This window comes from Coptis chinensis, chromosome 8 (genome assembly GCF_015680905.1).
Source record: "Coptis chinensis isolate HL-2020 chromosome 8, ASM1568090v1, whole genome shotgun sequence".
NCBI classification, from domain to species: Eukaryota; Viridiplantae; Streptophyta; class Magnoliopsida; order Ranunculales; family Ranunculaceae; genus Coptis; species Coptis chinensis.
In genome coordinates, this window is record NC_141463.1 from 90,303,576 (window position 1) to 90,316,583 (window position 13,008).

Consider the following 13,008-nt stretch of genomic DNA (forward strand, 5'->3'; position numbering starts at 1 on the left):
GTAATTTATTATATTTGATAAGGGTAAATGTGTAAATATAATATTCAACTCTAACTAGATTGGTCAACAATTGTGGCTGGGCTGGAATTCAATGGGCTTTTTACTACTGGGTTCGGTTGCAATTTGGTTGGGCTTATTTTGAGTAGACTTCGGTTGTAATTTGGTTGGGCTTATTTTGAGTAGGCTTCGATTGTAATTTTTTAAAATCAATCTTGCCACATGGACTGGGATTTTGTTGGACTTGCTTTCGTGGCTTGGTTAATTGGACAACTCTCAATTTCACGCTCTTTTAAAATTCGGAAATTATTTTATTTTTTTTTATCCCAACAAATTTAACACATTTAGTCTAAGTTAGTGAGTTAGTGGGACCTCTTTACATCTAGAGCAACAAATCGGGTCGGGAATTAAATTTTTTTATGATCGATTCAAATTTGAATTTTGGAATCAGGGTTTTTTTTATTAACTCGATTGATTTCAGTTTCGGATAGGTAATCGAGTGAGCGGAGCGAACGATTTTGGCAGAAAGAGAGACTATGCGGACAAAAACCAACTTGGTTGGTTTATGTCTGTCTGTCTGTCCTCAACTTTTCTCTCATTTTTTCTCTTTCTCCTTCACCCATCTCTCCTTCTCCCCTGCATCACCCAACTCTCTCTCTCTCTCTCTCCTTGCAGCTCCGCTCACTCCCCACTGCCACGTAGTATACTAGTATAAATAAGTACGAAAAAAACAGGCGCATCGGTTACAATTTTTTTGGTTAGGTTTATTTTGACCTAGAATCGGTTGCAATTTTTTTTAAATCAATATTGCTATATGGACTGGGCTTTTGGTGGGCTTGCTTTCGTGGTTTGGTTAGCTCTCGATTCCTGGAAACCCGTCTATATCAAGTGTTTTGTTTAAAAAAAAAAAAAAAAAGGGAAAAGAAGACTTGAGAGACGGTGGTGGACACGTGGTTAACTAAAGAAAACCGGAGCAAATAAAAAAAAAAGACAGCACCAAACACATGTACCACACGAATGCTGCCGAACCAGTTGCTTTCTTGTTCCTTAACAACTCTTTTTCTCTCTTTGGTGTTAGAGAAACAAGCAAAGAGAGTGGGCTACTCAAACTTCAGGTAAACTCAATAACCCACCCCATCTCCAAATTTTCATTTTTTCTTTGTTTACATATATTTGTTGTAATGCAAAGAACTTATCTTTACATGATAACATATGAATGTATGCGTAGTTAACTAAATTTGGTTCATTTCATATCGAAGTTCCTGATTCTTTGGAATTGTTTTTTTTTTTTTTTTTCAATGAATCAATTCATGGTGGTCCTTTTCTTCTTGCCATGGTAAGTTTTATTGAAACACCAAGTGAACATAGAGTAACAGCTTTAGTACTAAAGTGTTTCTAGTCGACACTTGTATTGTTTTGTGATGGAGGAGATCACAACAAGCAAAACTTGACTTCCCAAGTCATATTCACTCTTACAAAATAATAAACAAGTAATTGGCTTGTTACGTTCGGTATTTTAACAACAGAAAAATTCTGCGTGCTACTCTCAACTCTGTTAATCTATCTCCATGCACGCATCTATATATGACCAAGCTATAAAAAAAACTCGGCATGTTAAGGACTTCAATGTAATGGCTTTTCCTGATTTTGTTTTGAATTGGTACAAAAATCTAGCTTTATGGATCTGCTTCCTGGTTCTTTCTGTAGGTTATCTGACAAAGTTTACTCTGAAAGTAAATCTACAATTCGTGTTCTCCATCTATGTTGGGTTCTTTGAAAAAAGAAAAAAGAACATATACATTTAGCATCAATCTGGATGAGGAACTCAAAGTGCAATGTCGGAGAGATATCTTACTTATTCAAGGTCAGTGCTATTAGGGACTCTTTTTTGTCCAAAGAGCAGTTCCTTACACTATTATGGTGCAACTTGTCCCTCTTTCAATCAAATATCTTGTTAGTGTGTTTCTTATAAGGTATGCTAAATTTGAAACATTGGAGTTTTACTAGCCCTAACGGAACAGCACAATGGCCATTACGATGGACTACTGTATGCAGTTGAGTTCAGACCTGAATACTAATAAAGTCTCCTTCTTGTCTATTTCAGAAAGCTTCCATTGCCATGCTTCGTCTAGTTTGGCTTTTTCTCCATCTCGTAGCCACGATATGGCATTTTGTAATGGGTACAGCTCAAACATTACAAAGCTATCTTATCTCAAGTGGGATCGTCAACAAATACAAAGCTATTGATCTAACTAATCTCCAATACCTAGCTATTGTGGTAGAGAGTCAAGAAGCATACGATATGGCCAGAGTTGTGAAGCTTTTGCACTGGTTGTCAAAAATTGGTGTAAAGCACATCTGCCTTTATGATATGGATGGTAATTATGTAACTATTGATTCCTACATATGCTGTTGACAATGTTTTACTTCCATCAGTGGTAATGTATTACTATTATTGTTAATCCGTTATGCATGTTGAATATTTCCTACTGATCTCTGACCCTACTTGAACTTGATATTCGTTATTATCATTGCTTTAGGAGTGCTGAAAAAGACCAGGAAATTTATTTTGGAGAAATTGGGTGAATCAAGATTATGGCATTTGGTATGTAGTTGATTAATTGCTGCTGTTTATCACTACTGAACTTACCTCCATTCGTGTTCAGAATTGTTTGTTATATTTGATGAATTCCTACAATCTACTATTCTCATAATCAATTCTCTTAGAGAACAATGGGCCTGATAAGTCAGATGCTCCTTGCTAACGTGCCTAGAGCTGAACGTGCAATTATTTGTGTGAGATAGTTGCTCACTATTATTATCATTCTTGCCATCTGTTTTTCAGGAAGACGGTGAAAAGAGTTCCTGTCTTGATGAAACACAAAGGACTCTGGAATTCCTTTCAATCTCAGATGGGAAAGAAGGGACTGCTAAAGCTGCTAGCCATCTTTGTACGAAGTATTTAGAAGTTTCTGATGAGCCAACATTTACAGAAGAAATGGTATGCAGGCACTGAGAGCTGTAGGTTTGTCTTCCCTTTCCTTACTGCTCAGTGCATTTGTAGCTTTTGTTGCTTCCCATTCTATTTACTTATTTATTTTTCTTATTGTATTCTAGGTTGTGGAGGGCCACAACCCAACCTGCTTCTAGTTTATGGACCAGTGAGGTGTCACTTAGGCTTTCCTGCATGGAGAATGCGGTATACGGAGATTGTGTGAGTATCTTTGCTTGATGAATTCTTATTTCATTGAATGCTTCACCATTTTGTGACTTTCTAGCCTTTGGCTCTTTACCCTATGTCCCAGACATCACGAGATGGAGACAAGACCCACGTTCGGCAGTACTAGGAACCACGGAGCCACTTGCCTAATAAAACTGTATTTTAACCTTGCTATGGATAACTAGCTAGTCTTAATCATTTCCATAGTTGAGAGAGTTAAAGAAATTTGTTGAAAACAACTTAAACATCCAGTACGTTATTGATCTCACGTCACCATCTTATGGTCATTGAAGCAGCAGCAAGATTGCTGACTCTTACAAAGACAATACGTAATTAGGAGTGTACTGGAACTATCTGTGATTGAATATACTTGTGGAGTGTTTCTTCTGTACCTGTGGAATTGAGATAATTCTGGCACCTTGAATGAATAATCTACGAGTCTGGGTTAGTGTTACCCTTAAAACATTTTACACATACACTCGGCACAGTATTCAACTCCCTAAACTTGATCTTAAGTCCTCAACTTTTTCTGCTTGATGGGGGTTGTTGTGCTTACTGACGACTATGTTAAGCGAGTGAAAGCCAGATAACCCACACCAGAATTTCGGTGTGTAACTTGCTTCACAACTCTGTCGTCAATGCTTACAGCAGATATGACTAAACAGCTGGATTTAGTCAACAAAAGAGTGGTGTGGAGAATACATGAAATTCGTGTTGCAGCTTGACATTCCAACGCAGGAGATTGGTTCGTGGTTATAGTTACAACTTACATGCTGAAAAGCCTCCAACGATAGGGCCTTAGACATGACTATAGCTATAAAGATTATTAGTAAAATATATAGTTAGCTCTGACATAGGAATCGGTCTTTACTAAGGCGCGTTATCAAAATAATATTATTTATGTTGTTAGCTTTTGCTGGGAAATTGGTTTTTCTCAAGGCATGCATAGCATGGTTACACACACCAATGCTCATTTGGGTTCGGATGATTCAAGTTGTTTTGTTCCAAAAACTTCAAATATAATTGTTCAATTACTGATTTCTTGACCTTTATTCCTTTTTTTGTTACATATGTTTCTTCACTTCCTGTTTGTAATGGGTCACCTATTGTTGCAGACACATGGGACCATTGAAATCAATGAAACATGGTACTTTAGTGAAAACCGTTCACAAGTTTGCAAAGGTGCAGCAAAACTACGGTTAGTGATTCCCTTAAAATCTCTTATTTCCTGTTCACTAATCAGTTTTGCTATTCATCAGATGACAAAAGATATATTGCTTACTTTGAGCTCTGTCTGACTGGGGAAAAAAGAAACTGATTGCTTTCGTATTGTCTTGTGTTTGTCACAGGCAAGTGACGTGTAGCACTGCTGCTTGAACCTAGGCGATTTTTTGGTGATCCCCCCACTATGCGTCTTACCCCAAAATGTTGATTAATTATGTTATTTAAATTCGTATATTGGATCTGAAATGGGTGATTTGTGATCGGGGAGTTCGCCATCTTTATACGCAAATTATTCTCTCCCTGTTGTCGGCAGCTTATTAATGGAAATTATAGTAACCAAGTTTGAATGCACAAGCGATTCAGCTATGGCCCCCTTTTGAATGTTTTTGCTCCTAGTTGATAATAATGCATGAAATTCAGGGAAAACTGTGGCAACTTAGAAATGTACAAGACTCTAAGGTGAAAATGAGACATCTTAAACCTTACACTCGTTTATTTATTTTTGTCTCATACTCGCATCCATTAACTTCGCATAGAGTTCTGTTTAACCTGAAGAAAACCTATAAAATCAATCACCAAGTTTGAACTATGAAAAGGAAACCTATCTTCTCAGGGAGGACGCCATATGAGCTATTAGATAAGTCTATTTTCAACCCTTCCAAGCCTTGACAAAGTGCTAATTCGACATTGAAACTGCATTTTAACATGAACTTTTGAACTTTTTATTTGCATATTTCCTGTGTTCTTGCAAGTCCTTTTCAAGTAGAGAAGTAGAAAGTGCTAAATATTCATGTATATGAAGCTCAAAGCTACTATAAGAGAAGACAAGCAGGCACTTGAAACTGAATGTGGTTAGCAATTGGAAACTGGAAATTCCCTTGCTATCATCCCTGGGACAACTAAGGACCGGTGCCTGATTACTGCAATTGAAATTTTGGTGTTAATAATTAGGATTTGGAAAATTTTCCACTCCGCAAAATATGGTAATAAGGGGGCATGTGAGATAAACCGTGATCAAGCTCTACTTATTGAACTATTCGTAAGTTTTGGCACACATCGAACTGGACACTGGAGTACTGGACATAGGCACATACCACTATACCAGAATGCTGGTGCCAATTTTTTTACTTACATACTCAACACTTTGCTCAAGTCAAAATGACTCCAGATGGTGGATCCAAAGTCAAAATCAATACATGAAAAGTCCTCAAACATCAATTGCACTTGCTATTCATGGACCAAATCCAACTTGAACAGATAGTAACAGCATGGATTCGCCAGCCTGTACAAGGAATAAGACCCTGGATAAGATATTTAGTTGTTTGGTCCAGTCCATTTTCAGTATAGTATATGGGCCACAATTACAATTTGCGAAAACAGAAACAGCTAAAACCAGGTGGACCGTTATCATAGCAAATAGGTGGGATTCACTGCCGTGTAAGCGTGTATAGTAGGAAGAATTAGAGAGAGAAAAAACAAAATAATAAATTTGATGATAGAAACTCAAAAACAAAAAAGAAAAGAAAAACCTTCTTCATCTATTCTATCTAAACTACACTACCAGACTAGTTTCCATGGTATTAACATCTCATTCGAAACAGAGAACTTCTTCCATGCTATAATCTCAAGTTCTCTCTACAACTAATTGAAAAATACCATTTAATTTTAGTCGGTGCATAAGCAAAATCAACTACATCTCTTGATTTCTCAAAAGATTTAAAGATGGAATTCTTCCAAATTCATAGATACAAAATTATACCCAATTTAATTTGGTGATTGTTGCTCTAAAAGAAGTTGATGTTATTTCTCTTTGTAAGTTTCTTTTGAAGTATATGGAAATATGTATGGAGTTGTTAGTTGTGAATATAAGTTGTAAAACTTGATCCAACAATCTGATTTTGGTTGAGTTGAAAGTTGGGATATTAATTTGAAGCCTTTTAAATTATTATTTTTGTATGTTTTTATTTTCTCATTAAATTGTGGTGGGATAATTTCTGAGGGAGGCTAAGAGATAACCAAACAGTTTCTACACTGATCATTTGTAAGACATCAGCAACAAGAACTGGATACTACAAACATGATCAAGTACCATGTTGTATTGCACTAATGTTTGCTGCCAACCCCTAAACCTATATGTGCCAAACTACTATCTCCAAAATTAATCAAATTAATTTAACTGAAGAGAAAACCAAAACGAAAAAATATGGCGAAGGGCAGGGTTTTTCAACAAATGAGCCAAAAGTTCTAATAGTTAGGCTTCTAGACTTTGTGGTTTGCCGGTTTGGCTTCATATGTTACTGGTCAAGTACTGCATTTCAAGTTTCTTCCTCTTAATTCCTTTTCATGGCTACATTCTTTTGAACTATTAAACAGATCATAGCCAAAGGGTTTCCCCTCTTAAAAAAAAAAAAAAAATTTGGGTTGAAATTTATTTTGTGTTATTAGAAAGGTAAAAAGGGAAATCTAATTTCTATTTAGAGGGTAAATTGTTAACCCTTCTTTAAAATCTAAAATGGCTTTTATAATATCGTTGATGTTGTGTTGACTTTTTTTTTTTGAATGTATTTAAGAAGGAGACCCTAATTTCAAGGGGGGGATTATAATTGGCTCATCTAGGGGGTAATATTGGTTAACCCTTCTTTAAAATCTACCGCACTCACTGCATGACTTTTATAATGCTCGTTGTTGTTGTGTTGGTAACTGCAAGTCTAACAATAAACATGTATTCCCCAATATATGAATGGTATCACGTACAAGGTTGAGCATGTGTCACTGGGTTGATTTTATGTTTATGATATAATGATAATATGATATACAGTATTAGTTTATTTATAACATATTAGTGTTGAGATTGTATGATGTGAACAATGTGAAGTAATTGTAAATGTCTAAATTTACATCAAAGATTAAGACTTAGTTCTTAGCTCTTAAGTTGGAATAATAAAGCGAGGATGATTTTGTTTGGTGTGAGTGGGTACATTCTCATGAGTAAGAAAATGCTTCTAGAGATGTGTTAGTGGGGAATCAAACCACCGTGTATTTTTAGACTTTTTATAGTGTTTTAGACTTCTACATATAGTTGAGATGAATGATATGTGTTTGTTTCGAATTCCTAGGTGTTTAGGTCTATCTGAGTTGGCATAGGGTGTAATGATAGTGGATGGCTGTAATGGTGCATGAATTACGGCGAGAAAATGGCTTAAAGATAAAGTTGGTAATGATGACAGTAGTAAATAATGACATCACGAGATAAGGTCGAGTGACGAGTCACTGAATTGCTAAATATGCGAGTGTGATGGGTCTGTTTGTCTGGAGTTCACATTATATTGGGAGAGTTGTTGCATGTGCACATCACATGACTGGTGGGATGCCCCTTATAGTATTCCAATCACATTACGCAATTCTTGATAGTATTCTCTAGTAAAAGTCACAAGACCAACGTGAGAATCGGAAGTGCAAATCATATACTGCAATTAATGGTGGCCTAAACATGTCAATCTGGCATTCTTTCGTGAGGAGAGCATAGTTTGGACTTTGGATATTACTTTTAAGCTTTAGTAAATAGTTAAGCAAAATGGTGATGTGTTTAGCTAAATTAGTTACGTTATGGCAAAGTCATTGTCAGTGAACCACGAATATCCATTATCCAAGTGACAGAATTGCCAGGTTGCCGCGTAAAGTCCAAGAGTCATTGTCTACCTTTAATTTGTTATTGAAACTTCCTCGTCGTTGCTAAATTAGTTCAAGAGTCATTTTCCATATAACAAATTATTTTCTTAACTTTTCTTTTCGTTAAACTTGTTTTGGTGTTAACTAATTCTTTATGCAGGTGCACAACTACTAGCGTTTGTTATGGAAGGCTTGGTACCGATTTACCACCACCACCATAAGAAGTTGTAGCGCTATATATAGGCAACAAAACATAGGAAGAATGAGAATTTATGATCCAAACCAACAAGTTTTACAAGCTCTTAGGAACTCAAATATCGAACTCAATGCTAGATGTACCCAACGAAGAACTTCGAACGCTAGCATCTGACGCCTCTGCTGCAAGTCGATGGGTTCAAACAAATGTAAGAAGCTTCTGGCCTGCTGTAAGTGTCAAGTACATTGCTGTAGGCAATGCAGGGTAATACTAGTTAACCCTATGTTTCTGACTAACTAATTCACAAATGTAGTGTAACTGTGTAAGACTTTTCCTCATATATGAAGTCACAAAGAAAAATGTATCCCCACCATATGTAAGTTTGCTTAATGAACATCTATTATGAATAAAAGGCAACACTCATTGTTCATTGTGTTGATGTATGAGCGGTATGAAAGAATGAAGTGTTCATAACATGTTGATATAAACAATGATTGTTATCCCCAATAGGTATGAATTTATCCGATAGATATTATTAGTTGAGGTATGAGCATGTACCCCAAATGGGTGAATTGATTATTTATAAATGTTAATCATACAATAATATGATGTATGAGCGGTATGAATTGACCTTATAACACGATTATAATAGGTAGCGATAGTGTTGAACATGATTGTTCATACCCCAAATAAGTATGAATAATGAGTGTTCATAGCTCATGTTAAAATGAACAATAAGTATGAACAATCAATCATACTTAATAGGTGTTCTAACCGATTATATATTATCTTGAAGTATGAGCGATGCGTGATAGTTCATAACCCAAATAGGTATGAACAATCAATCAACTCTAATAGGTGGATCATATATTATTTGAAGTATGAGGTGATTGTTCATAGAATAGGAATGAACAATGAATGTTCATACGAACAGTGATTGTTCAAACCCCAAATAAGTATGAACAATGATTGTTCATATGCGCAGTGATTGTTCATAACTCATGATGAAGTATGAATACACTAGGTCGTTTTGGTTGGGCCGGGCCGCTTATTATTTTACATTAGGGATATACTTAACATTTCATCTACCCGAGCCGTTTTTAATTTTGTGTCAAGAATATACTTGACCTTTTATCTACCCGGTCCTTAAGAGTGATTAAAAAAAAAATTGTCCTTACGAGTTACTTTCTCTCCGGATTTGTCTCGGAGAGTTTCTCCCTGAAAGAGCAATTGAAGTTTAATTAATTGGTTTAGTTTGTACACCAATAAACACCCACTAAAATTGGTGTCATTAGTAGTCTACTATCTATTTACTAAAACAGAGACTTCTAATGAAGGATTTTCTCTCTCTTATGTTGCACTATAATATGAGAAAAATAAACTAGATGAAAAAATAGTCTTTATAATAACCTACAATCTCACGTACATGGAACCTCTTTGGAGAGTTTGAGTGTATTTTTAATTTTTATATTTGGAGAGTTCCAATTCTTATATTTGGAGAGTTTGAGTGTATTTCCAATTATTATATATTTGAGCAAATAAAAAAAATTGCTAAAAAATAGGTGATTTGTAAAAGGTAATTTTCTATTACGAATCAAACACTTTTAGTATTCCAATTCTTATATATTTGATCAAATAAAAAAAATTGCTAAAAAATAGATGATTTATAGAAACTAATTCCCTATTACAAATCACATAATTTTAGTGTCTATGATAAAACACCGACTTATTTCAAATATATCCTTAACACGGCCTCAAAACATAGTTAAAAACAATTATACAAAAAATAACATCACAAAATATATAATAGAAAATGAAAAAAAAATAACGGCAAAACAATAATGACAAATATTTTAAAAAATATATAATACTGAATGAACTAACATAAAAAAATAATTAATGGTGAACCGAAAACTGGATGCAAATACATCGAACTAACCTCAAATAATATTTAACGGGAAATAAAAAACTGGATGCATATGCAAGCATTAAACTAATCTTAAAAAGTACTTAATAGAAAATTGGAATATGGATACAACTGCATTAAACTAACCTCAAATAATAATTAACAGAAAATCAAAACTTGGATGCAAATACATCAAACTAATATAAAAAATAATTGTGGAAATGATGCAAATGCATTGAGCTAACCCTCAAAAATTAAATTAACGGGAAATGAAACTAGATGCAATATTGAACTAACTTCAAAGAAAAATTAATTATAAATTGGAAACACGATGCAAATATTTGGAACTAATCTTAAAAAATAATTAATCTTTTTCGGAACCATGATGCATTGGGAACTAATCTAAAAAAATAAACTAGATGTAAATGCATTGGACTAACCTCAAGAAATGATTAACGAGAAATCGGAAATTGGATATTCATTGAACTAACCTCAAACAATAATTCGGAAATCGAAAACTAGATGCAAATGCAACTTTATCAAATAAAAAGGAAAATGAACTGGATGCAAATGCATTTTATCAAAATAATTGAGTTTTTTTAAATGGATGCAAATGCATTGAATCGTTTAAAGAACAATTACAGGAAATTGGAAATTGGATGCAAATGTATTGAACTAACAAAATAATAATTAATAGAAATAATGGATGCAATTTTGAATTGATCTCAAAAATAAATAACGGAATTGGAAATGGATAAATGCATTGAACTAACCTCAAAATATAAATAACGTCATCGGAAAATCATAAATAGATGCAAAAAATGCATTGAACTAACCTCAAAACATAGTTGAGTTATATGTTTGGGAAGATTATAGTTTTGCATTTAAAATAATGTTTATTTTATCTTTTTCCGTATGATAATTTCAAGTAGCTTCAATATATATTAATGGAAAATCGGAAACTAGATAATCTTCGATGATCCCACATAGTAAATCAAACATAATTTACTTTTTATGTCATGTTTGCAAGGACACTACAGATGGATCAGTAGAAGTTGGTATTACACACCACATTGGATAATTAAAAGAAAATCGAAAACTAGATTCAAATGCATAACTGAGCTCAAAGAGTAATTAACGGAAAATTAGAAACTTCATGAAAATGCAATAACCTAAACTCAAAAAGTAATTAACTAGAAATCGGATGGGTGCAATTGCATTAAACTAACGTCAAATAATAACTATCGGGAAATTAGAAATTGGATGCAAATGCTTGAAAAATATTTAACAGGAAATTGGAAATGGTATGCAAATACATCAAACAAACCTCAGATAATAATTAATAGGAAACCGGAAACCGGAAACTGGATGCAAATGCATTGAACTAAACTCAAAAAAATAATTAACAGAAAATCAAAAACCGAATGCAACTGCATTGAACTAACATCATAGAATAATTGGTGAGAAATCGGAAACTAAATGCAAATGCATTGAAATAATCTCAAAGAATAATTAACGGGAAATCATCAGAAACCGGATATAATTGCATCGAACTAATCTCAAAGCATAAATAATCAGAAACTAGATGCAGATGTATTGAACTAACCTTAAAGAGTTATTAACGGGAAATCGGAAACTAGATCTAAATGCAATAAACTAATCTCAAAGACTAATTAACGAAATATTGAAAAATGAATGAAACTGCACTGAACTAACATAAATGAATAATTAACAGAATATTATAAATTTGATGTAACTGCATTGAACTAATCTCAAAAAATAATTAACGGGAAATCGGAAACTTGATGCAAATGAATTAAACTAACCTCAAAGAACAATTAATATAAAATCGGAAATTGGATGCAACTGCATTGAACTAACCTCAAAGAATAATTAACGGAAAACCAAAAACTGGATGCAGCTGCATTAAACTAAAATTAGAGATTAATTAACTGGAAATCAGAAATTGGATGCAAATGCATTAAAATAGCCTCAAAAAAATAGTTAACTGGAAATTGGAAGTCGGATGTTATTGCATCGTACTGACCTCAAAGCATAAATGTCCGTTTTTTTAGCCTTCTCACATGAGTAATTACGAGTAATTAGGAACCCAAAACGAAAGTGAGTTTATAAAAACAGACTCTTACATGTATGCAAACTGTATAGAAATTGTAAACTATCGAACTAACCTAGAAAAACAATTAACGGGAAATCAGAAACTGGATGCAGATGTATTGAACTAACCTTAAAGAGTAATTAACGGGAGATTGGAATCTGGATGCAAATGTAATAGAACTAATATCAAATACTAATTAATGAAACATCGAAAACTGGATGCAACTGTACTGAATTAACCTTAACGAATAACTAACGGGAAATCATAAAGTGGATGCAATTGCATTAAACTAACCTCAAATAATAAGTAACGGGAAATCGGAAACTTGATGCAACTGCATTGAACTAACCTCAAAGAATAATTAATGAGAATTTGGAAACTCGATGCAACGTACTACATTAAACTAACCTCAAAGAGTAATTAATGGAAAATCAGAAACTTGATGCAAATGCATTGAACTAATAACCCTAAAACATATTTGTATTATATGTAGGGGGAATAAGTGTATCGATAAATATAGTTTTGCATTTTAAGTAGTATTTATTATAATTCTTTTATTGTGATTGGGAATGTCTTGCTATCAAGTAGCTTCAATATTATCTTCGTCATATTGGGCATTCTCACAAAACTTCAATCAAACTTCTATTGTTAAATCTAATAATAAAAAGAAGTCGATGAGT

General features: G+C 33.8%; 1 protein-coding gene across 2 annotated transcripts in view; it reads left to right on the plus strand.

The window, feature by feature from the left end:
* Positions 1-923: 923 nt before the first annotated feature.
* Positions 924-13,008, plus strand: part of LEW1 (Undecaprenyl pyrophosphate synthetase family protein) — a 142,907-nt gene continuing 130,822 nt past the window's right edge. The window contains exons 1-3 of one of the 2 annotated variants that reach the window (XM_086581300.1): positions 935-1,112; positions 1,705-1,861; positions 2,102-2,375. In XM_086581300.1, coding sequence (XP_086437426.1) covers positions 1,814-1,861; positions 2,102-2,375 — 322 coding nt within the window. In that variant the 5' untranslated portion in view covers positions 935-1,112; positions 1,705-1,813. Of the gene's footprint in view, positions 1,113-1,704; positions 1,862-2,101; positions 2,376-13,008 lie in introns of both variants that reach the window. The other variant, XM_086581301.1, reaches the window with a different exon arrangement.